Here is a 24,868-nt window from a genome sequence, read left to right as displayed (position 1 = left end):
TGGTGTACATTTAAAAAGAGGATTTTGGAGGATTGTTTTTATGCTTAAATTTTTAATGTTTGGATACTGATACTTTATTGGCTAGAGGAATATATTTTATACCCTTCAGTCATGGTGGGTCTACCTACCTAAAGTCCTATTGTGGACTTTTGTAGTCTGGGCTGGTTGTGTGAAATGGAGTATAACTCTGGTTTTTAATGAGAATTGTTTTTAAATTGCAGCTGGGCTACAGTTGTTCAGCTGGCACGCTGCTCAGTTTGGAGCCTTGCTCCTGGACAACTATGTGTCCCTCTATGAAGCAATGTGCAAGTGGTGTGGCCACACACATCAGGAGCTGAAGAAAGCCAGTTATTCTGCACTGGATTCATTCCTCAAGCAGGTGAGCATCACCTGGATTCACTGGGATCTCCAAGTCTAAAGCAAAATTAAATTTCTTTAAATAGTGGGGATATTTGGTGCTTGGAAATTCAGTGAATCTGTTTCATAAATAATTATTTTGTTTGAAGTGCTTTGTATTACAAGCTAGGTATCTTCTAAGGCTTACTGTAAATTTTTTTGAAATGCTGAAATGCTTATGTCTGTTCTACAGATTTCTTTAATGGTGGCTAAAGATGCAGAGCTACACAAGAGCAAGTTGCAGTTCTTCATGGAGCAGTTCTATGGAATCATCAGGAGGATGGATTCAAGCAGCAAAGAATTGTCCATCGCCATTCGCGGATATGGGCTTTTCGCAGCAGTATGTGCGAAAGAGTTATTCTGATGAAGGAGCTTACTGAATGCATGTAAAGCTAGGATTCATATACCATGCATCTTACTGTTTTACCCAGCTCATTCAATAGGGAATGCTCCTGGTTTTGGACTAAGTGTTGGACTTAATTAACTATGCTGTAAAATATCTTTTAGATGAAAATTTTTAAAACATATACTGAATCTAGTGGGAGCACTTGCAGCATGGTGTTGTAGTTGTAGTTACTTCCTGTGCACAAGTTCTGAAGTAGGAAAACAGGAGCTTCATATACAGCTGTCACAAAACTTAAGGATGTGCTTAATTGTTCAGGTACAGGCAATATGTTGTTATCTCTCTCTGCATTTAAATGGTAGAATCCAGGCCAACTTTGCTCTCAGAGTAGTTCAGAGATTCCTACAGAGCTCACTCAAACAGCTAAAAGGCACTGCTGACTGAAACAACCACAAACTAAAATACAACAAGAAACAGCAAACAAAACCATGCCTACATACCTATTTGGATGGCAGGTATATTTATCAGGAAGCACCGCTAGGAAGAAACTTCCAGTTTTTGTCAGCAGTCAGTTAAAATGGGAATATAACAATAAGTTAAAGCTCAATAAATAAAGGGTGGTATTTATGTATCTGCAGCCTCTGTGCTTGGTGTTGGTACCACAACTTTTATATAACAAAATTCTAGACTTTTTTCTCTCTCTCAAAGCAGAAATTAGGTTAGATAATGTCAAAGATTAGGTAGAGAAGGTTATGAAAGGTGATAGAACAGCTAGTTACTAGCTGAATCCTTTCTATTTTGCTACCTTTTGAGCAGAGAGCATTTGTTTTGTCGAATTTTCCATGTTCTTTGTTGAAACCTCATCTTCCATTTTTGTGGCATGAGGTAGAATGGAAATTAGTTCAAGGTATTATTTCCAGAAAAAAAGAAGTATTCCAAATTCCTGAGTTGAAAGAACCCTATTGAAAACATCTATTATGGAACTCAAGAACTTAAAATTGCATAATGTAAATACAGAGATAGGATAAAACTGCAAATTTTAACAAATTTATTGCTCCAGTACCTATAAATCTTTAATATATTAAGACACACTGATAGTTGTTAGTGTGTTTAGATTAAATCTTGGCCAAGCATCAGATACGGGGTTGTGAGGAAGCAGAGTCTTGGTGCTACTGCAAGTTGTGATTGTAGCACTGAACTTGCGTCCATGCTTGGTTCAGTTTCAAGGCAGAATACTTCTTTAATTGCTAAAATAATCTTAAAGTAATACTTGAACTTCTGTAAACTATTAATGGATAGTCTTAATTTTGTGAGCATGTTTTTAGATGGACTAGATTCAACCTTTAGGCTAACTCCCATATTTCACTGTTATGTAAATCAGTCCATTCTTTTTCCATGGTCAGTTCCTTACCACAGTGCTTGCCTGTGACCTGGTTTCTGTCCACAAAGACTGATTTTTAACCTAGTTCATGCTGTGATTTACAAATCATTCTATAGAAATTTATAAGCTTTGTTACAAACCCTCTGTTACTCCTTTGGATACTTCCCACTTGTTCATTAGTTTAGGAATAGTCTTTATAGGTTCTGTTTGTACAGGACCTATAACAATAAAAGTTCAGAATTTGGACTGCTCAGTTCAGTGTTTAATAGTAGAAACCTGTCAGTGATAATCAGTTAAGCTACATTAAGGTAAGCCACTTATTACTTTAATGCAGCTAATTCAAAATACAAGTGAATCTTAGCATCCGTAATGCCATATTTAAGATATTTACAGCCAAACTCCCATGTTTTTCAGGCTGAATATGAATTCATGTCATTGAAAGTTCAAGTACTTTTACAGTAAATTACACTGCATTAGTGAACTATTATTACAGTCCATTTCAGGTACTGTGTTTCTCATACATGTAGCAAGTCGAGTACTTAAAGTTAGTTTATTCAGATGTGTTGAGTTTCTGGAAAAACTTCAAATATCATTCCTATTATGGTTCAGTGAAGACGTGGCTGGGTTTTAGTGCTACAGCATGCATTTGTTTGCTCAGCTCTACAAAATTGCCAAAGCAGGTTTTTATTTTCTCTCTGTAAGCCCTGTAAAGCTATACATTCTGAGGATGTGGACCACATATATGTGGAGCTCCTTCAGCGTTGTAAGCAAATGTTCCTCACAGAAGCAGAAACAGTAGATGACCATCTGTATCAGCTACCAAGTTTCCTCCAGTCCATTGCAAGTGTGATATTCCATATCGATACAGTAAGTGGAGTATTTAAATACCGCCCAATTCTTTGATGCAGTTACAGGTCTATGAGGAGGTAGTAGCTGTGAACCTACCTATGGTAAAGGGTGTTCCTTTAAGTGAAATGTGATGACATCTAGCCCCTAGGGGATGGGAAGAATATCAGCAGAATGCTCTATTGGATTTTATTTGGATAAAGAAAATGCACTGACTGTGCTAAATAAAATGCTACAGTGCATTGAAATTAATGAAAACCATTATTGCCTAATGTGAATACGTTTTTGTTTATTTTAGGTTCTTTATTTGGACGTAACCATACCCTTTATATGTTTATACCACTCTGCTGCTGCTTTGTCTTTTGGTACTGATAGTTAGCCTGTTCTCTGAGGCTGATGCTTTGGTTCTGCTATGATGCTATGCTGTCTGTTTAAATGAGGGCCTTCTGGTTCCTACCTGTAGCTGTGAAGTAAGATTGGGGCATACATTTTGTATTCAGGTGGTTATGGATAAACATTATAATGCTGTTATTGGGATTTAATTACATTGGTACTTTTCTAGTAAGCTTAAGACTAGATTCACTGAAGCACTAATCTGTTCAGGAGCTACTTTCCATTATGTGGTTCAGGAAACTTTCTTATTCTGTTTGGTTAGTTTTATTTGTGGGGTAATTTGTTGTTGTTGTTGCTTTTGTTTGTTTCTTTGTTTGGGGTTTTTGTATGTCTGAAATGAATTCAGTTGCAAAGTCTCTTCTTGTTCTCAGAGCAGATCATCATGCAAGCTCTTGTAACAAAGTAACTTGCTGAAATAATTTCATGTAATTTGCATGATGGATATTTTGTTTTTCTTTATTCTAGGTTCCTGAAGTATACACTCCAGTTCTTGAACATCTAGTTGTGCTGCAGATCAACAGCTTTCCAAAGTACAGTGAAAAAATGCAGCCAGTGTGTTGCAGATCTATAATAAAGGTGTTTCTGTCCCTCTCAGGAAAAGGTCCAGTTCTCTGGAGCTTTATTAGCACTGTGGGTGAGTCTGTGATATTAACTTCATTGGAGTTTTTTGGGATCATGGTTTTTTTTCCTCTGGTTGGTTGGGGTTTTTTTTCCCTAGATTGCTTAACCAGTTCTAAGAGAGAGATGTGGAATAGCCATTTAGGATCAAAAATAAAGCTTGTTGTTCTTCAGTAATGGAGGTTGAGTGTTTCCATGGTGTTATTTTTCAATATCCACTGTTAAATAACTTCAGGAATGCATTTAACAATTGTTTTGGATAACAAAGTGGATGTGGTTAAGGGCAGGAGAGTACATGTTTGTAATAAGGCTTGCATTCCTGCCCTGAAGGATTATGGGAAGAAAGGGATTTCATGGCAAAGTGTACAAAAATCTATTCAATGTCCTTTCAGTTAGCCCTACAAAATAGCACAGAAAATAGGGGGAGTAGGGTGAGTGTTACCTCTATTAGAAATGCAATTTTTTTCATGCTCTGGAAGTTTTAAATAGTAAAAGTTAAGATTCCAAATATGCAGTTATTCAGGTACAGTTCTGTGAGTGTGATACTGAATGTGTCAGCATTGGTAGCTGACAGTTCCAGTAGTCTCAAGCATGCTGACATTTCTTTTTAATGGTTTTCAGAAATGATTTTTAATTTCTTTCAACTATTTATCATGGCTTTTCTCTATTGCTGGGGCGTTTTCATTGTTTCCCATGTTCTTGAGTTGGGAAGTGGTGCACCCAAGTACTGTGTTGATCCTAAGTCCATGAAAACCATTGGGAGTTGTTGCCTCTTCAGCAAGGGCATTATGGCTGATTCCTTGGTCATCATTCATAATCAGGAAAAAGTCAAAGCAGTATTGAGAAAAGGTAGTAAGAAGCAAGGTCAGATTTGGCTACCTGTGGAACATCCTGGAGTCAAGGCTCTGATTTGGGCTATTTTGTCCTTAAAGGTAAAAATTTTTTTGCATCTCCCTTACCATGACAGAATATAGAAAACAGAAGACTGATTTGTTTTGTTGTTAATGTAATGAGTAATATGAATGCTGTGTCTTTTTAAATCTATTCAGGGAATTTGGTTTTTGTTTGTTTCAGTGCATCAGGGATTAATCAGAATTTTCTCCAAGCCGATCACATTTTCGAAGGTAAAATAACTGTTTAAACACATTTATTTCATCTCTATTCCTAGGGTGTACATTCCAGCTCTTGGCAATCTGGCCCAGTAAACAAGGGAAAGCCCAAAGAAGCAAAAATAATACTCTCCATTTTGTTACTAATCTGTTCTTGTTATTAGTTATGGGTTCATTTGTTCTTAGTCTCTTGTTCCCACATGTGGTCTGCATAATGTGGATGTGCCTCTTGTACTGAATAAAAAAAAATACAGGAAATAGACTTTTGTTTGGTCAGGTTGTGTGTAATAAAGCAGGCTATAATTAAAGTCATCCATCTTTCTTCCAAGGTAAGTTTTGGACATTTTAAAAGTTTTACTGAATGCTTGTGTTAAGCAAGGATATTAAAGCTTTTTACTCCTGTGCAGCAGAATAACTATAGAATTTCTCAAATAACTGGGCACTAGGAGAGCAACTTCAGGGATTTTTTTTTTTTTTTTTTTGGTGAGGAGGTGGTTGTTTTGTGCTCTTTTCAGATTGATGGAGAAAGTTAAGCATTTCACTTTTCTACCTGCAGCAGTAATGTTAACACTGTGTTGCAAGACTCAGGTAGTTCCATAGGCAATTGTAGTGAGATTTGACTGAGATGGAGTTAATTTTTCCCTTAGCAGCCCTCACGGAGCTGTGCTTGTATTTGTAACTGGAAATGTGTTGATAACTCACCAGTGTTTTGGCTACTCCTGAGCGGCACTGGCACAGGATCAAGGCTGGCTCTCCAACATTTCCCCCTCACCAATAGGCTGGGGGGACAAGATCTTGGGAGGGACCAGAGCCAGGACAGCTGACCCAAACTGACCAAAGGGGTATTCTGTGCCATATGGTGCCTGGTCAGCAATAAAAGCTGGCAGAAAGAAGGAGGTGGGCAGCATTGGTTATTAAGATGTTCGGCTTTTGGAACATCTGCTCCATGTACCAAACCCCTACTTCCAAGGAAGTGGCTGGACATTGCCTGCTGATAGGAAGTAGAGAATAAGTCTTTTGTCATCCTTTGCTATTAAACTTTTATCTTGACCCATGGGTTTTTTCCTTCTTACTTTCCCCTTCCCCATCCTGCTGAGGAGGGGAGTGGTAGAGTGGCCTGGTGGGTACTTGCCATGCAGCTAAGGTCAAACCACCAGAGCAATGTTTCTGAAAAATATTGTGTCCCTTCAGGATTTTTTTGAAAAAGAAACTTCTGGATCAGAAGAATCCTTTGAAACTGGAGAAGTTGGGACACGAAGATCAAAAGTACCGACTTGTAAGGACTATCTGTACCTCTTCAGAAGTCTACTGAGCTGTGACACAATTAAGGTAAAACATAGTTAACATGGAAATACAAAAGAAAATATGATTCTGAGTCTTCTTATCACTGGTTTTCTAACCTTAGACTTTTTCCAAATGTCATGTTGTAGAAGGATTGTTTCCTGGTTTTAGTTGGATTTTATGGCTGATAAATGAATAAACGGGGATTAATTTATGCTTTCATAGCTGAGAAACATCTAAAACTGGATTCTCTGGGTCATTTAAATGTTAGTTTATAAGTTAAAGAAATCATTTTCATTTGTGTTTTGAAACATGAACGTTTTTGTCCCACAAAGGAATGTGGTTTTGAAGATGCAAACTTTCTTACTGAAAATGCACAACTGCAATCCCTGAGTCGCTTGCTGTACGATGAACTTATAAAATCTATTTTGAAGATTATTGAGAAATTGGACCTGACTGTTCAGAAACTGGATGTTAGTGAACAGGTGAGACCTGAGGACCTATCCATTAACTCCTGCTATTGCAGGGGAATCAAAATCATATTCCCTGTTTTGTTTTCATTATGCCTAGATAGCACCCTTTAGTGTCCTTGAAGTAACATTTATCATAGATAAAATGCTTTACTTAGTATTTCTAAATGATGCATTGCAGTGTTAGAAGATGGAAACATCAGAATCAGTAGAAGTTCACAGAACCTGTTATTTTAGGCTTTTTACTCTGGAATCTACTGGTTTTCATTTTTCTACTTGTGTTCACCTTAGAAACAGGCATCTCTTATTTTTCCTTTCAATTACTGATGTGTCAATTGTTAGTCCTCCATCTGTCAGACTACCTAGTAACAGCTAGAAAAAGACAGACTGTTAATGTGGCAAAAAAGGATGTAAAAGTTTCTGTTTTGTTGCAGATCCAGTGTTCTTTCTCCAAAATTTATTTTCAGGGTGAAAATGCAGGTGACAGTGCTTTGGTTGGGCCTTCTTCTGACCCTGCTTCAAACCTTCAGCCAACAAAGCCAATAGATTTTATTGCCTTTATAAATCTAGTGGAATTCTGCAGGTATTGATATGTTTTTATGTAATTTGAAAGTTACAAAGTGGTTAGAAGAAGTTGGGGGTGAGATGTATTTAAGGTGCTTGTTTCTGAGTTAGTTTGATAGATTGTATTTCAAAATGCACAAGATGATTAGCAGGGAGACCGGAAGGGTTTTTCAGACATCTGGGCCATAGGTAAACATACTAGCTCATCAGCTCAGGTGTTTTTAAAGAGTACAGGAGACAAGCATTCACTTTCATTATTTGGGTGTAGTTGTCTTTCAGTATATGTTGCAACTTTCAGTATTATACTGACCATATATCCTAAATACTTCAAAGACCAGAGATACAGTCTTCATAGACTAGTAAAGGACATTAAGTGAAAGGTACAGCATTAGCTGCCTGTGGAGGTCCAGCAGTGAAATGTGAAATATGAAGATGTGTGTTTGTATAAATTCAGTAATGAGATATAATGAGAAATGGCTTTGCACTCTAAAACAAAATTAAAATCTTGCTGTGCTTCTCAGAAGGCAGCATGCATTTATTCTCTGTCTGTCTTTGGAGCTGCTCTGTTACAGCAATATTTCTTTCTTGTACTGAGATGAAAGTTTGAAAAAATAAAACATTTTTTTAAATTTCTTTTTTCTTCTTTTTCCCCCCCTGTGTTTTCTGTGCATCTGTTTTAGAGTGATACTTCCAGAGAAACATGTGGAATACTTTCACCCTTGGGTATATTCCTTTGGTTATGAGCTTATTATATATTCAACAAGACTACCTCTTATTAGTGGATTCTACAAGCTGCTCTCTGTTACAATGAAAATTGCCAAGAGGATAAAATACTTTGAGGTGAGATCTTTTACCCAGTGGAGGGGTAACATGTTGTGTTAATGATTGTGTCATTCTTTATATATAGTATTTTATGCACTATGGGAAATAGTTCATTGAAACTGTTACTGGGTTGTTTCAAGTATTTATAGCTTCCTATGCCTCCATAATTAGAAGCACATTAAAAGTCAAAATTTAGACTAGAAGCCCAGTTTCTGAAAAGACACCATCCATGTGTAATCACAGAATCTCAGAATTGCTAGGGTTGGAAAGGACCTTTGGAATTCATCCAGTCCAACCCCTCTGCTATGGTAGTGTCACCTAGAGCAGGTGACACAGGAACTCATCCAGGTGGGTTTGGAATGTCTTCAGAGAGGGAGGGTCCACAGCCTCCCTGGACAGCTGTTCCAGTGCTCTGCCACCCTCCATGCTCTTTCCAAAATCCTGAGCTGGGTGAACAGAGAGATGGGAGGTACCCTTGCAGTGCAGGTGGTATAGAAGATATTTTGGATAGAAACAATCTAACCAGAACAGCAGAGTAATGTACTGGTTAATTACTGTACTTCTGGGGTATAGTCCTGTTCCACTCACTGATTTCCACAGGGAATATGATGCCTGCTGGTGGATGCACCATTTGTGGTATGGAAGCTATTGGGCTAAAACACGTGGATGTGTAGCCCACCACAGAGCCCAGAGCTGTCCCTGCCACTGCTGCTGATGGCACCAAGTGAAGCACATTTGGAAACTCATTGGTGTAGAGGCTTGTACTGTGGGCACTGTTGAAAATTGTTTTCTTATTCTACCAGCATTCTTGCCACCTGGACATCCACTGTTAGGGAAGTTTGGGTTTTTGTGGTTTCTTAGGTGGGTGGAGGAAATTAAACCATTGAAAAGTTACTTTGCAGTCATATATCTCTTGTTTATGTGCCTAATATTTAGCATAGTCCAAAAAGTTGACCCTCAGTGAACCATAGTAGTGTTAATTTCTAACCTTTGAAAGATCAAAGATACATTTCAAGTTTTCACTGACACCAGTTTCATATTGGGCAGTGATGTATGTATTGTAAATGAGTTGAACTTGTGATTCATAATTGTACTATGTTCTTTTTAGTAGTGTTGACTTCTGGTTTCTGTTTGGTAGGGTGTCAGTCCAAGGAGCCTCAGAAGATGTCCTGAAGACCCAGAAAAGAGCTCTTGCTTTGCACTCTTTGAAAAATTTGGAAAAGAGGTAAGGAATTTTGCTCACTAACTTTCTTAGTCCGAATATAAACATATGTGATTCAATCAAAATTTTATCTTCTGAGGAATCTTACGTATACAGTAGAAGTATTCTTGCTTTCTGAGCTATGCAACACAGTGGGGTTTTAAGATCTTTTTCTGTCTTTTACTTAATGTCAGAAGAGGTATATTGGTCACCAGTTCATATACAATTGAGAAATAACAGTATAAATACTTCTGGCGACTGTCTGCAGGTGAATGAGCTTCCAGTATTGGTTTTGGCTTATTTTACATGGGTATCAATACAGCTAAGTTAAGATTTCAAAAGGTTTATGTGTGTTCTCAATCTATTTATCTGAATTTTAGGTTGCAGCAAAGATGAAACAGTATAAGGATGAGTTGTTGGCATCTTGTCTGATTTTTTTGCTCTCTTTACCACATGACATCGTCATGCTTGATATCAAAGCATATATTCCTGCACTGCAGGTGAGTCAAAGTGATGTACAGCTAACATTTTTTTTCCCCTAAGATATGTACAAACATTCTGTAGCAGAGTCAGCATCCTTTTGTACTACTAAGGTAACTATTAAGCTCTCTATAGTCTTCAGTGAGATAGAATACAAATGACTTGACTGTTTGGATAAACAAGTAAATTGTTGGAATTTACTTTTGCACTAGGCAGACCCTCTTAGTGCCTCTGTTGCAATATAAATGTATCTCCTGTGCTGATCTTGAGTGAGAAAAGTTACTACAAAGAGAGACGTATTGTAAGCTAAATGCTTTTAAATTTGTCTCTTTTACCATGAAGTAACACTGGTCAATAAATATGAAAGGCTGATAGTTTCGTATTTGACACTTAGAATGCATTTAAGCTGGGCCTTAGCTGTACCCCAATGGCTGATCTGGGCCTGGATGCTTTGGAAGACTGGTCAGCTCACATCCCCAGCCATATGATGCAACCCTACTACAAGGATGTCCTGCCTCTTCTTGATGGTTATTTGAAAAGCTCTACATCTACAGGTACATGCATGCAAAAAATTGCTAGTCTTAAGGAAGAGGAAAAATATTTTTTTATAAAGATGCGTATATGCCCTACCTTTTATTTATATTGTGCACTTTCTGTGGTCAGAGCAATACAACTTACCTTACACCCTAAAATGTACTTCTTTCTTAAACTAGGATTTACTTGCTTCTGCTGAACAATCAGTAATTGTTGCCATTTTATTTGTTACTTCTCTGTGATATGTTCTTTGTTTGCTTAAATTACCTTAGGTTTCTCTAGGAGACTTAATTTCCTTAATAAAGATTTTAAATGAAAGAATAATTGTCACATCTTGAAAATAAAAATGGGCAAAACCAGAGTGGGTTTTTTTTTTTTAATGAAACTATGAGCAGGAACATGAGATACTGGTACAATAAACTGGTTTTGATATGCTGGGTTTTTTTTGTTCATCAGGTGAATCCCAGAATAACTGGGAAGTAAGGAAACTTTCTCAAGCAGCCCAGAAAGGACGTAATAAAGTTGTGATACAGCGTATAAGAAGAGCAAAGACACTTTCAGTGGTAAGAACCCTCTTTCTTTTTAGAGTTAAATATGAATCCTTCCCTCCCACTGCTTCTTTTTCTTTCTTGCATGCATACTTTTTTTTTTTACAAGGGCTACTTCTACATTAGATGAGTTTAATGAATTCCATTCTACAGTGTGGCTCAAGAAGCTGTCACATCAGCACAGCTGGAAAGATGTTATATTCCAGGGTGAGAATAGGAATTAAGCAGGGAAAAGGGACTGAAAAAATCCTGTAAGTCAGTATCACTGCTAGACTGATACATTATGGCAACAAAAATTTAACTCCAACTCCCAAAATCAGGTCCCAGCTTAGCAGTGTTGCAGTATGCAATATAATTTTGTGAGTGTTTAAGTGTTTTGGGTTTTGTAAATTATCTTGTGGATAGGCTTTTAGTCTTTTGAGGCCAACATATGTATTACTTCGACCAGTGGCCTCTCAAGTGTTAAGTGTAGTTTTATTTGTATATTCCAGTGCACAAATTAACTTGGAATAAACCTCTTTTTAGGCGTGAAATTATTAGTTACTCCTATATGTAGAACATTTTCCAGCCTGGTTGTCTTTAGCCATAATGCTCCTGGAGTGAATCCAGTGGAGAGCTACAAAGATGATTAGAGGACTGGAGCATCCCTTATGAGGAAAGGCTGAGGGAGCTCGGCATGTTTAACCTGGAGAAGTGAAGACTGAGAGGGGACCTCAGCAATGTCTGTCTATCTGAAGGGAGGATGTCAAGAGGATGGAGCCAGGCTCTTCTCAGTGGTGCCAGGCGATAGGACAAGAGGCCATGGGCAGAAACTGAGACACATGAAGTTCCATCCAAATGTGAGGAAGAACTTCTTTACTGTGCAGTGACCATAGACTGGAACAGATTTCCCAGAGAAGTTGTGGAGTCTCCCTTACTGGAGATATTCTAGCACTGTCTGGATGCAATCCTGTGCCATGTGCTCTGGGATGACCCTGTTTGAGAAGGGAGGTTTGACCAGATGACCTCCAGCAGCCCCTTCCAACTTGAATTATTCTGTGATTCTGTGAAACAAAATGAGTGAATTTTATATCCCATACAGGCTGCTTCTGAAAATCAGTTGCCTGAGAGAGGTACTGTTTAGTCTGAAGAAAGGAGGCTCAGAGAAGACCTTATTGCTCTTTACAACTATCTGAAAGGAGGTTGTAGCTAGGTGGGGGTCAATCTCCCAGGTAACAAGTGACAGGACAAGAGGAAGTGGCCTCAGGTTGTGGCAGGGGAGGTTTAGGTTGGATATTTGAAAAAATTTCATCGTGAAAAAGGTTGTCAAGCATTGGAACAGGCTACCAAGGTAAGTTGTAGAATCACCCTCCCTGAAGTGTTCAAAAAACATGTGGGTGTGGTGCTTGAGGACATGGTTTAGTGATGAGCATGGCAGTGCTGGGTTAATGGTTGGACTTGATGACTTTAGAGATCTTTTCTAATCTAAATGATTCTGTGATTCTATATAGGTACAGGATCTAAACTTTAAGTTCTGGAATTAAAGCAAATGAAGAGAGCAATTTTTGCTTCAGATTTGTTTCTGCTTTTTATGCTTTTATGCCATTCTGTAGGTATATGTTATCTGTGGTAATAAAATTTTACTTGAGAAATAGTAATTGAAAGCTCACAAAATGCCATGAAAATGCTTTCCAGTCCTGCCCTCTTTTGCTTACTAACCTGAAGTTCTTCTCTCGTTTGATGCAATTCTTGTCCTCATGGGTTCTTCATTTTATCTTTTTCATCTGTGTTTAATAAGAGCCATAAGACCTTCATTTTCTCTGTAAACCAAATTACTTCTATAAAGAAGTAACTGTTCTTTCACTAATATTAATCTTTTGAATTATTTAGGATAATAGTCCCTCCTTGGAAGCAGTAAGGACTAGAGTGGCACACCTTCTTGGATCCTTGGGAGGGCAGATTAACCACAACTTAATTACAGGTGAGTATCCTATCAATGGAAATGAAAATATTTATATGTCTCTGCTGTCTCTCTTGAAAGTAGATTTCAAAGGCCTCAATATCACTTTATGAGAATGAATGAGCTTTTCAGGTTTACCTATTTTTTGTTGCTCATGTTTAAACAAAATTACTTTTATTCAATTCTGGAGTTTAGTAGAGCAAAAGTACTCACCAACTTAATATGGAGTGCAGAAAGTGTTTAGGAAACTACAGTTAAAAGCAAAAAACTGTGCATCTGAGTGTGTGGTTTTATTTATTTCCCCCTTCACCCTCTGGCTGCAAAGCCATTTTAAAACTTTGCCCCAGTGTGTAGCTTCCTAGTACTTATTTCTACCTCTACTACAGTTCTCAGTATTTTAAGAACTGCAGTCATGAATTGTGTAAATCTCAGCAAGCTTACTTTTTCACTTGCGAGTTTAAGGTACATCATGCCTTTAGTGTGTGTGGGTAGTAGAGTTCCATTGAGGGTGCTCCTCAAAAAACAAGACAAAGTTTTCTCCCTTTCTCTATCCAGTCTGTGAACAAGCTTTATAATTTAAATATTAAATATCATACAATCTAATAAAAATGGAAAACAATAGTGTAAGTACCTGACCATGAGATTCAAGGGATAAATTCAGCACAAAATTTAATTAATCTAAAAATTAATGTAGTATTATAGATTTTTTTTTTCCTTTCTTTGCATGCTTACTTTTGGTTTTTCTACCTTTACAATCGATTTTCTTTTTGCCAAGTAATTCGCTGTTACTTACTCAAAAATACTGTGGGAAAGTAGCCTTATTCTCTGGAAATCAAATACAAAGTGTGGTCAGACTTTGTTAACCACATTTACAAATATAGGGGAGAGAAGGGTGTAAGTATGCCAGTTTTCCTTGGAGGAGATAGGTATAAATGGCTGTAAATGTAGTCATTTCCTGTGCAATTGCAGGAGTCAGTATGTTGGATCTTCTTGTCTGATAGACCTTCACGAAGTTTCTGTAACATTAGAAGACAAAAGCATTGTGCTGGATGTCTTACAGAAGTATTTTAAATCAAGTGGGATTCAATGTCTTCTGGATTTATTGTCTCCATGCTTAACCTATATTGAAACTGGAGGCTGCTGCAACTCTCACCTGAAACGTTGGCTGCAATTTTTTCAGTAGTTTACAGAGCATTAACATTGCATGGCAATCTAACTGAAGTTGGAAGGTTACAGATTTTTTGACTGAGCTAAGTAAATACTCACTCTATGTGTATTGTATTAAGCTTGTTTTCATCTTTTTTCAAATGCATCAGCTACATCTGCAGAAGAGATGATGAAGAAATGTGTATCCTGGGACACTGAAAAGCGTCTGAGCTTTGCTGTACCATTTGCAGATATGAAGCCTGTCATCTACTTGGACTTATTTTTGCCTCATGTGACTGAACTGGCTCTTTCTGCAAGTGACAGGCAAACAAAAGTATTGATGTTTTTTTCTACCTCTTGTTTTATGCTAGATGATAAAATTGCATAAAGTAATGTGTTCCTTGTTACTAAAGACCTGTTTTAATTAATTCATAGGTAGCAATGTGCTTCTTTGGCACTCTTTCATGGTTACACTATTCTGAGTGCTTAGAAGCTAAAGAGCAGAAGTTGCTGTAAGCTCTGTCTGACAGCATTGTGCTTGATTTAAAGGCCAGTTAGAATGTGTGCAAATTATTTCCATGGTCATGATCTGGTCCTGGAATGGTGATTTAGCATAGATTGGAGTGATTTCTCAAGTACACCCTTTCATGTGACTCATTCTCTCCTGCCCACAATTTTGTCTTCCCTGTGAAAGTAACAGATGCATACCAAAGGGATTTTTCAATTTCAGGTTGCAGCATGTGAGCTGCTACATGGCATAGTCACATATATGTTGGGGACAGCCTCTCAGATGCCAGAAGGACATCAGGGTCCCCCACCTATGTATCATTTACATAAGCAAGTATTTCCAGTACTGCTTCGTCTTGCTTGTGACATAGACCAGGTAAACAGATTTATTTATATGAATTTTAGCTTGTTCAAATACCCTTACATATGGGAATTAATTAATAGTTTTATTTATAAGTTTTCCTGACATCTTGGGGTTGGTTTTTTTTCCCAAATGCAGTGTATCTTGTAAGCTGTAATTCTGTTCTAGGGATAGATTGTCTGGATTTTGGGAGTAGGTTGAAGCCTTTTCAAATAGTGGTTTCAAATACTTCTGTGAAGCGTAGTTCAGAGTACCTCAGAGAAGTGTACAAGAGAGATTCAAGTTTCAGGGTTCACTCAGAGTTTGTGGCAGCAACACTCTATCACCATATTTAATTTTTGTAGTTTTTCCGTAATAAGTTAATTGGAGGTGAAGTTGATTATTTCGATATTGAATGTGTACAAAGCTACAATCATAGGAAAAGCATTTGGGAGGGAGTTTGTAGCTGCCTTTTTGATACCTACAGATTTAATTCAAACATTTGAACTTTATATTTCTCCTCCTTTGCACAAAACAGAACAGATGCATAGGTTCATCTCCACTGAAATTACGGGTCTTACACCTTTTGAGACTGCTGTTTGGACCCTGGCATCCATATTTATTTTTAGATCAAAGGGATTTTGTGTTCTGTTAAAATGTACAGGAAGTGGTGTTACCAGTTTAGGTGAAACCTCTTCTACTGGCGCGTGGCTCAACATAAACCATAGGAAAATGATGTCTGGATTGGTCCAAACCACAGGCATATGCACTGCACTTGAAGCATGTATAAATGAGTGTATTTAATGTTTCTTCCCTTCATGTTGTAGTATGACAGTACTCAATCAAGTAATTTGCAGGTAGAATTGTTGAAATCTAGGAAGTTAGAATAATGGTAAAGATAGATTTTTAGATCTAAATACAGATTAAGAAACAAACCTCCCTGTTTCCCTGACTGTGTATTGGCACATCAGTCTGTGGCATGCAATGTTCTTTGTCTCAGAGGATATTACTGAAAGTAAGCTTGGAGGTCATTGAGACTAGCTGAATAGAAAGCATCTAACCCATTTTAATGATTTGGTGTTTTTTAATCCTTAATATGGAAATGTAGTATGAAATTGGTTATTCATTTCATAGACCCTTTTCAAAAAGGGTTTTATTCTTATATATGGGTTTTATTCTTATATATTTTGAATAGCAAAGTATAGAAATGTATTAATCCTAGAAATGCAGTTAATGTTTGCTGTTTTCAGGTAGCAAGACAGTTGTATGAGCCTTTAGTCATGCAACTCATTCACTGGTTTACCAACAACAAAAAATTTGAGAGTCAAGATACAGTGGCATTCCTGGAAGCTATCCTGGTAGGTGATAAGTCTTTCCTCTCTTCTCTATGCCATGTGACTTTATTTTTAACTAGCGTCGTTCTTACTACTGAAGCAACCAGGAACACGTGAACAGATAGAATGGCCCCTTAACTGTTTGAAAGAGAGAAAATGCTTGGTTTATTTATTTATTTTCTTAACTGAGATTTTGATGATGGACTTCTCTTTCTTTGGCATTCTCAAAATGCAGGTATATCGTCTTCAGATAAATGAAACACTCTTTATCATCAGTGTGTGCTAGAAACAACTGGAGCACATTCACCATTCATTCCCCTGAATGCCTTTGTTGTCTGTTTTATCTTTCTCTTAAGTATCTTTGTTTTCACCAGTTGCAAAATTTTTACATTTAGAAGAAGTAGTTGGAGGCGAGAGGTTTGGAGTAGTTTTTTTAAATGAAAGTCAGTGTTGTCTACTACTTCTTAAGCACAGGAAACTCACCCATCATCAGAAAATGAAGTGACTTAGACAAGACTCCTACATTGATAGCTGAGACAGGAGTAGAAATCCAGATCTTTGAGGTGTAATTCAGTGCTGTGAGGGCTGAGAATGCTACCCTTCCTTTAGAGAGTGGCAATTTTGAATGAGCTTTGTTGATTTCTGGGGAACCGTGTGTACAGTTTTTTAATTTGTAAATAATGCCATGTAAACAAGCTTGCTCTAACACTGCCCTGAGACAATGGCGGGGGTTTTTTCATTCTTGTAATGAAACAATCTTATGTCATTTCAGAGTGGCATAGTGGATCCAGTTGACAGCACTTTGAGAGATTTCTGTGGTCAGTGCATACGAGAATTTTTGAAATGGTCTATCAAGCAGACAACACCGAGACAGCAGGAGGAAAGCCCGGCAAACACCAAGTCTCTTTTTAAACGGTTGTACAGTCTTGCTGTTCACCCCAGTGCTTTCAAGAGACTGGGTGCAGCACTTGCTTTTAACAGTATCTACAGAGAATTTAGGTGAGCAAGCAGGACTTGAAACAGTAGCTAACTTGAACTAAAGGTTCAATAAGATAAAAAGAATTAATTGTAGAACTCAAATAGTCATCCACTGACACTCATTCTGTTAATGTATATGGTAGCTGTAAAATTAGGTTACTCAGCTTCTTAATTTTTAACAATAATTTTGTAGCTTGAGCTTTCTGCCAGTGGGAAATGTATAAAAATAAATTTTCATCACAAGTTTGTGGCAAGTTTTTTATGCCTTTTCAGGATGATCAGCAAATTTCACTGCTATTTTTAAACTGGTTTAGGTGTACTTTTTTTGTGCAAACATAGTGTGCAGTTTATATCTACAGTATTTAATTTGGTAGGTTTTAATTAGAATTTTACACTTAGTGCTTCTTCTACTCATGTTTCTCATGAAATTTTTTCCTGATTTTTTTAAAGGGAAGAAAATTCTCTGGTGGAGCAGTTTGTATTTGAAGCCCTGGTTGTTTTTCTGGAAAGTCTGGCTTTAGCCCATACAGATGAGAAGTCATTAGGTGAGCCATAGTTAATTAACTGTGGAATGAAGCAAAAAGTTACCTTGTTGAATCTTGGGTTAAAAAAGAAAAACTATAACTGTAAGAAAAGTACATTCACTTACTTTTGCACCAAAGGAAGAATTATTTTTCATTATGGGTAGAGAGGTCATTTTGATACCTTAAGAGGCCACCTAAAAACAGAGACTAGACAGGAGTAAGGGAATAAGGTAGGTAATTTACTTGAAAGGCCTTCAAAGGTACACCTTGGGGAGCCAGAGGCTTTTGCCAAGATGGACCCAAAGATGGATGAGAGGTCACGAGTTCTTCACACTTTTATAAGTTTGGTTCATTTGCATATCAGGGTTGATTCTCCAGTTAAAGCTTCAGTTTAATGATGTAATTTCCCCTCAGCCTTCCCCCCTTTAGAGGCTTTTGGTTTATACTTTTTGGGCCTAGGATGGTCTGAGTGTCCTTGGAGAGCAGGCCTGGAAAGGCTTTGTTATGTCTAACCAGCAGGAGAGAGCAGCAGTTAACAGGCTACGAGAAACTTCAGAGTTACACACTAGGCAGTGCAGGATTTGAAAAATATGAAAGTTAAAATCTAAGGCATCAATTTGATATCTAGTTAGGAACTCTTGGAATCAGCTCCTTGCAATGTATAAAGGTGGAATATTTTGAGCCCAGGAGAAAGAACCTTTTCATATTTATGATGATTTACAGTTTTGTAATAACACTGAAAATGCTGGTGGTGCTTCAGATTTGAGTCGTGGTTTTGCAGTTACACAGTGTAAAAAATGTAACTTGATGAGAATCAGCCCACTCTTACATAACAAATAAAATGCTCCAAAATTTTTCTTTTTTGACATATTCTGTGGAATATTGTCACCATTTTCTGATACCTTTTCCTCATTGTCTTGTCATTCTTTACAACAGGATGTAGTTGTGTGAAGAATCTGTGACCTCTTTCACAGTACTAATGGCTCTTCAGTAAACCTACTTTTCTCTCTTTCCTTTTTTTTTTTTATGCTCTTTCATTGGTTAATAGTAATTAGAACATAAAACCAGAAGTTGGTGTAACAAAACTTCATTTCTTTCAGATGAACAGTTCAGGATATGATAAAATGTCCCCAGAAGAATTACTCACGTGGGAAAATTTTATAGTTTCTCTAAGCATAATCACAGAAAGTAGAATGCTCAGTTTCATACCAAAGGCCTCAGGCTTGGCTCAGGCCAAGCTGACCTGTCTGGTATTTTGTGATTTTGTACTGCACCTTTGAAAAATTTACTGTAGAAGCACGGAGTAGTGGAGCTGGTAGACATTATCATCTAAGTCTCTTGCGCCATGTCTGCAGTGCAAATATCTCAATTAATTTAACCAGATTACTGACATTTATTTACAGGTGTCAATTCTCTCTCTCCAACAGGTACTGCCCAACAATGCTGTGATGCTATTAATCACCTGAAGCGCATAATCAAGCATAAAGCACCTTCTCTGAACAAGGAAGGAAAACGGCGGGTGCCACGGTCAGCTATTTGCGTTTATTTTCATGTTGCATTCTAATAAACATTGTCAGTAGTTCTATTAAATGCTTGGGATTCTGAATGAGGGTTTCATCCTATGACAATTGCTGACCTCCTGGTGTGTCTGTTGAACAACTGGTGGGAAAACACTGGACATAATATGAGAGGAGCATGATTCTTTATTCCAGCATGGTGAACTTGATTTAGTTTAGCAAGAAGAGGCAGAAGAGGAGTGCATGTTTCCCTCACAGCAGTGTATATAATAATAACATTAGCACTGGTGGTACAAAGCACTTGGAGGAAACTCCTCCAAAGCCTTTCTTACTGTTGTTAAATGTCACCAGAAGCAGGACATGCTGCAACAGGATGATCAGCAATTAAAGAAGGGTAGAAAAAAAGGTAAAAGAAGCAAAAATGGATTCATTATCAGGATAGATGAAGCTCTGAGTCACCTAGCTGACCTTGCTTTGAGCTGATGGCATAGCTGAAACTGCTTTGAGCAGGAGATTGGACTAGAGACCTCCTTAGTTCCCTTTTTACCCAAATTATCATGTGATCTTGAAGAAACTGGCAAGTGGAGTTTAGATTTGTGTCGCTGGTATGGCATTTGATAAGCTGAAAATTATGGGGATGAAGAAAAACTGTGCAGGCTTATTTAAACTTTATCATCCATTTTTGCCTCTTTGAGTCACAAAGAGAAGGGAGGATACCTGATTCTGCATTTTAAATTGTTTTCCACAAGGACTTTGCTCTGGGGATCCCAAGTAGAGTGAGGAGAAGGAAAAGCAGTACAAGACATGATTGTGGAAGAGCTCTTTCTTGTAGTGCAGATAGGTTGTGGTTAGATAGATAAAAGGGATTCACAGTGCTCGTGGAACATTTTGATTTTTTTCAACTAGAAGACTATTGCTTCTTGGTAGATGTCAAGATGTTAATCCCTAGTATTTCTGTGCAGAGGATTCCCAGCTACTAAGTCAGTGTGTCTTCAGGACATTGTCATGTGGCTCTTAGTGCAGTGTGGACGACCTCAGACAGAGTGCCGGCACAAAGCCATGGAGCTCTTCTATGAATTTGTTCCTTTGTTACCAGGTATTTTTAAGTCACGGTGTGCTATTATCTTTGCTTTCAATATTCTGTGCATGCCTTCCCTCTGTGTTTTCTATTCAAGGTGGTAATTACAAGTAAATATCTGTTCACTCAGTGTTGTTAAATAGAAACTGAGTAGTTGCTTATACTGCAAATCGGGTACTGTGAAGACCTCAGGGCTTGAGGGATGTTTTTGGATGTAGAAGAGGCTTTTATTGCAAACTTACTTCCAGGCCCAAAGCTACTGTTGTATCCAGCTAAAAAAAAGCAAAATTTGTTGATGGGGAACTGTGAATGTCTTAAAAGTTGGCCTCTTCCTTATGAGTAATTTTAGGAATGTGACCGAGGCTAAAGCAGAACCAATACCTTCTCTGCTAGAAGACACAGTTTAAATCACAAAGTTTGAGTGTGTTAGTTCATCTGCCTCTAGTTCCTTGCTAGTTTGAAATGTGTTTTTCCTAGAGAATTTATATTTCTGTTTTTGTTTTTTTTCAGGAAATAAGTCTCCATCTTCTTGGCTGGCTGATACTCTAAAAAGCAGAGGTGTTTCTTTCCTCATTAACAAATTTGAAGGAGGTGGCACCGATGCCAAAAGTCCATCTGGGATCCTTTCTCAGCCAACTCTCCGTGGTATGCAGGAACCCTTCAGTTTACAGGCTGTCATGCAGTGGATGGACATGTTCTTAGCAGCACTGGATTGCTACAATACATTCTTTGAGCTGCAGATGATCAAACCTTATGAAATACTGGGTGAGTGATTAAATGTTGCATTGGGTTCATTCGTGTGTGTTACATAAAGCCCACCCAAGATGAGTTCTTAACTTGGACTGGAAGGTTTTTTTTCAAATGTAGAATAGATGGTTTTACAAACTCTCCCAAAGTTTTCCAATGACAGCTGTAATGGGATGGGGGTTTTTTTGTGAAGTACTGTGAATCTTAAAATGTTTCTTTTTAGCCTTAGAAATGCATCTTTGCATTTCTGAGTCATCCACTTATCAGCAACTTCTTTTACTCTATCTCATCTTCAAAAATTATTCTGTACAGCTAAAATCCCACTGCTCAGAAGAGCAATAGATTTTTATCATATTTTTCTTTAAATCTGTCCAAAGCTTTTTACCTGCTCTTTATTAATATCTGGAGGAAGCTACCAGAAAACAGTGAAAGAAGTCATCTTTTTAATTCAAGCCCTGTACATGTTACCTTTCTTCAGTTCCTGATGCATCAATTGCGTCAGGTCCAAAAGCCCTGTGTTTGAATTTTGATCAGGTAAAATAATTAACACCTTGTTTAGCCATTGGGTCTGCCAAAAGGTTTTTCTTTCAATTATTCTTGCAAGTCTAAACAAAATGCTTTTGTTCACCGATAGTACAGTTTCATAGTCTTGTACAAGTTTCAGGTGGTCTGTCTGTCAGTGTTATGTCTCTCTTGGTTTAAAACAGTACTGTAAGATCATTGCTGGATGCAGCTAACATAAGGCTAAGTCATGCAAAAGTAGGGATTTAAATTTTTTATCCATTTCATTATGTGAGCCTACATCATCATCATCATTAATCAGTGCTTGTAGTGGTCAGTTTCTGGAGTGATCACTAAGTACAAAGCTGCCCTGCTATTCTATTGCCCAGAATGGTAATATTTAGAACTGGCATAGAGCTTTCAGAAAACACTGGTGTGAGATGTTCATCTCTGTTTGTCATCTCAATTTGACTGTTTTCTTCCAAGCATGAAAGAGTCATGGAAGAATGACAATATTTTTAAATTGAGAGCTGCTGTATCATTTCAACTAAGTGTGATTCTTTCTAGGTGTAAATGAAAGCTCCTCGTTCTTGGAAGCCGTGCAGTTCTTCCTTGACACTATTGCTTTGCATGATATCCACGCAGCAGAGCAGTGCTTTGACTGCAGTTTGAAAGGCAGCACGTTCAGTCCACAGGAGAGAGACGTGTACAACTACAGCAAGTGTACCATTATCGTCCGGATCATGGAGTTTGTCACCGTGATCCTGGAAATGTGCCAGCAGGATTTCTGGGAGGTAGCTCTGATATCTGTAGTGGATAAAAGATTCAAATTTTATATGTGGTTAAATATGTGTGTTCTGCATATGGAGTACTTGCAATGATTAGTTCCTGTATGATTCCTGATGGCATTAAATGTGTGGAGGTGGTAGCTGCTTAAAAGGCAGAAAGAATTAACACAATCTGCCTTTCTTGAATTCAGTATAGATATTCGGGTTCCTCTATCTCACTTTCTCTATTTGTCCCTCTATTGGTGTCTGTATTTGATGCAATATAAACCATATTTAACTATATAAAGTGTAGTACTTCTGAGTCTCTTAGGAAATTTACACTGCCAAGTTTAGTTCTGAGACTGTGATTGTCTCTTCAGCAAATCTCTCTGATAGTGTGTACAGAGGTGTACATCAGGATTTACAGGTGTATAGTCAGGACTGAAACAGGCCTATGTGGTTTAAAAGGTCTTACTTGCAGTTTGATGGGATAGCATATATCCTATGTCTATTTCTATAGATACCTCATTTCTGTGCATTAGCATAAATGATTGAAAGTCAGACATTTCAATAGGGAAAGTCAGTGAGAATAGGTACTGTTTCATGTTTGTTTTCATTTTAGATAGGATTAATGGTAAGTTATGAAGAATTAAATAGAGAAATCGAAATTAATTTTTCAAGTTTTTATTTTATGGTTTTTTTCCTTCCAGCTGCTTGAGAAGAAACTGCTAAATGCAAGCTTCATAGAGCTTGTGGTGATGACAGTGTGTGATCCATCACATGTAGGCTTTAACACAGCTGATGTGCAAGTCATGAAAAACCTCCCAGATATCTCAGTAAGACTCATGAAAGCTCTGATGAGATCTCCCTATCAGGAATCTTTGAAACTGTGCATAAAAAAAAGAATCACACCACAGAGGTAAGTAGGGGCTTTCTGGTAAGCATGAGTCCAGAACAAACACTCACTGTGAGAAATGGAAAGTAAATAATGTTGTCTGTGGATGCACTAATGTAACATTATTGCTTCTCTTTCCTCTCTAGCCTTGAGGACCTTTATTCTGTTGATCTCTTTAATTCAGAGGCACGTTTTGATCAAGTTAGGTTTAGTGCTGTCCTTTCTGCCTGCAAGCAGCTCCAGAAATCTGGCCTGCTTCATTCCGTTCTTCATGGTCAGGTAATTGTTAATACAGAAAATAATAGTGAACATTTGTATATTGTAAAGAGCTTTTCCTGTGTAAAAAACCATGATATAAAGAGAGAACAGATCAGATGAAGTTGTTTAAAATGAGATCAACAGTGAAAAGCTAGTGTTGAATGGGATCAAAAATAAATGTTTTATGGTTATTCTACAAATCTTAGTAGCACAAAAAGCTTGAACAACCTTTAAAATTATATTAGCCTTTCTCTGGTTGGCTCCCGACTCTGGAAATCAGAATGTAGATTCTCAAGCTTCCTTTCAGTGAGCTTCACAAGACTGAAAGCTCAAAAATCAGGATTAACTCTACTATAAAGGAGGCATTTTTTTAACAGCTTTTACACAGAGACCATTCAAAGTGATGAGGGAAATTAAGGAAGGAATATGTCCTGTCTGATCAGAGGCAACATAGTGGGTCTGAATTGCAGGAAAACAGGATAAAGAGCTCTGAAGTGTGAGGATGTAGGCTAAATTACTCAAATTCCTTCTACTAAGTTTCTGATTGTAGTAAATCTCTGCTTTGGGCAATTGAAGGAAATCTGGTTATGCAACAGCCTCAAAGACTGAGAACTTGTGAATCAGGCTTAACAAGGCTGAGCAAAACTAACAAGTAACAAAATATTTCATTTCTGTGTGCTATCCATCCTCTATATCAACCAAATCTAGATCTCTGATTGCAGTATAGTGATAATCAAGGAGCCACATGGTTTACCATTTGTGTCCCACCCATCCTGACTTAGCTGTTCATTTTACTTCTGTAGTCAAGTAAACCTGAGAAGGTGGAGGAGGATCAGAATATTGGGAAGATTTTCAAATTACTGTTAGTTTGTTCTGAACTTTGTGCACAATAGGGTTGTCTCATTTAAAACGTTATCCCCGAGTTAGAAAGGTGTCTTGTCATGCTGTATTTGCATTGCTTTATAAGGAAATGATTGGCAGTTCAAGTGTTTTAATTAACTATACAGATGGATTGGAATGCCTTTTTTCAGCTTTTATTGATTGTCACTTCTTTTTTGGTTTCCATAGGATGAAGGGCCTCATTTAGTTAGCTCCAAGCTTCTTTCAGTTGTTTATAAAGGCATTGCACCTGGGGGTGAAAGGATATCCCTTCCATCATTAGACATCAGCAGTAAGCAATTAGCTGATAGGCTCCTGCAGCTGGCCTTTGCTATTGATGAGCAGGTAGGACATGGTTCTCCAGTTTCAATACTCAAAACAAAATAAACAAAATAAATATGTTTGGGATGATAGCTTTAAAAAAAAAATCATGTGCTTTTCTAAGAAATTTTTAAGTGAAATGTAATGTCCT

General features: G+C 37.6%; 1 protein-coding gene across 2 annotated transcripts in view; it reads left to right on the top strand.

Moving 5' to 3' along the window:
• The window catches only part of PRKDC (protein kinase, DNA-activated, catalytic subunit), an 82,779-nt gene that overhangs the window by 6,677 nt on the left and 51,234 nt on the right, over positions 1 to 24,868 (top strand). The window contains exons 10-35 of one of the 2 annotated variants that reach the window (XM_032124864.1): positions 222 to 379; positions 590 to 736; positions 2,823 to 2,987; positions 3,825 to 3,993; positions 5,052 to 5,101; positions 6,278 to 6,415; positions 6,703 to 6,852; positions 7,305 to 7,420; positions 8,082 to 8,241; positions 9,362 to 9,448; positions 9,805 to 9,924; positions 10,299 to 10,458; positions 10,895 to 11,001; positions 12,856 to 12,946; positions 14,242 to 14,405; positions 14,802 to 14,954; positions 16,169 to 16,276; positions 17,025 to 17,251; positions 17,681 to 17,775; positions 19,182 to 19,281; positions 20,234 to 20,367; positions 20,860 to 21,114; positions 22,165 to 22,391; positions 23,075 to 23,283; positions 23,406 to 23,538; positions 24,586 to 24,741. In XM_032124864.1, the coding sequence (XP_031980755.1) occupies positions 222 to 379; positions 590 to 736; positions 2,823 to 2,987; positions 3,825 to 3,993; positions 5,052 to 5,101; positions 6,278 to 6,415; positions 6,703 to 6,852; positions 7,305 to 7,420; positions 8,082 to 8,241; positions 9,362 to 9,448; positions 9,805 to 9,924; positions 10,299 to 10,458; positions 10,895 to 11,001; positions 12,856 to 12,946; positions 14,242 to 14,405; positions 14,802 to 14,954; positions 16,169 to 16,276; positions 17,025 to 17,251; positions 17,681 to 17,775; positions 19,182 to 19,281; positions 20,234 to 20,367; positions 20,860 to 21,114; positions 22,165 to 22,391; positions 23,075 to 23,283; positions 23,406 to 23,538; positions 24,586 to 24,741 (3,779 nt within the window). The remainder of the gene's footprint in view (positions 1 to 221; positions 380 to 589; positions 737 to 2,822; positions 2,988 to 3,824; positions 3,994 to 5,051; positions 5,102 to 6,277; positions 6,416 to 6,702; positions 6,853 to 7,304; positions 7,421 to 8,081; positions 8,242 to 9,361; positions 9,449 to 9,804; positions 9,925 to 10,298; positions 10,459 to 10,894; positions 11,002 to 12,855; positions 12,947 to 14,241; positions 14,406 to 14,801; positions 14,955 to 16,168; positions 16,277 to 17,024; positions 17,252 to 17,680; positions 17,776 to 19,181; positions 19,282 to 20,233; positions 20,368 to 20,859; positions 21,115 to 22,164; positions 22,392 to 23,074; positions 23,284 to 23,405; positions 23,539 to 24,585; positions 24,742 to 24,868) is intronic. The other variant, XM_032124872.1, reaches the window with a different exon arrangement.

The sequence above is a fragment of the Corvus moneduloides genome, chromosome 1 (assembly GCF_009650955.1).
Source record: "Corvus moneduloides isolate bCorMon1 chromosome 1, bCorMon1.pri, whole genome shotgun sequence".
Classification (NCBI taxonomy): Eukaryota; Metazoa; Chordata; class Aves; order Passeriformes; family Corvidae; genus Corvus; species Corvus moneduloides.
Note: the sequence above shows the minus strand (reverse complement) of the source record. Positions and strands in the feature narration are given on the sequence as shown.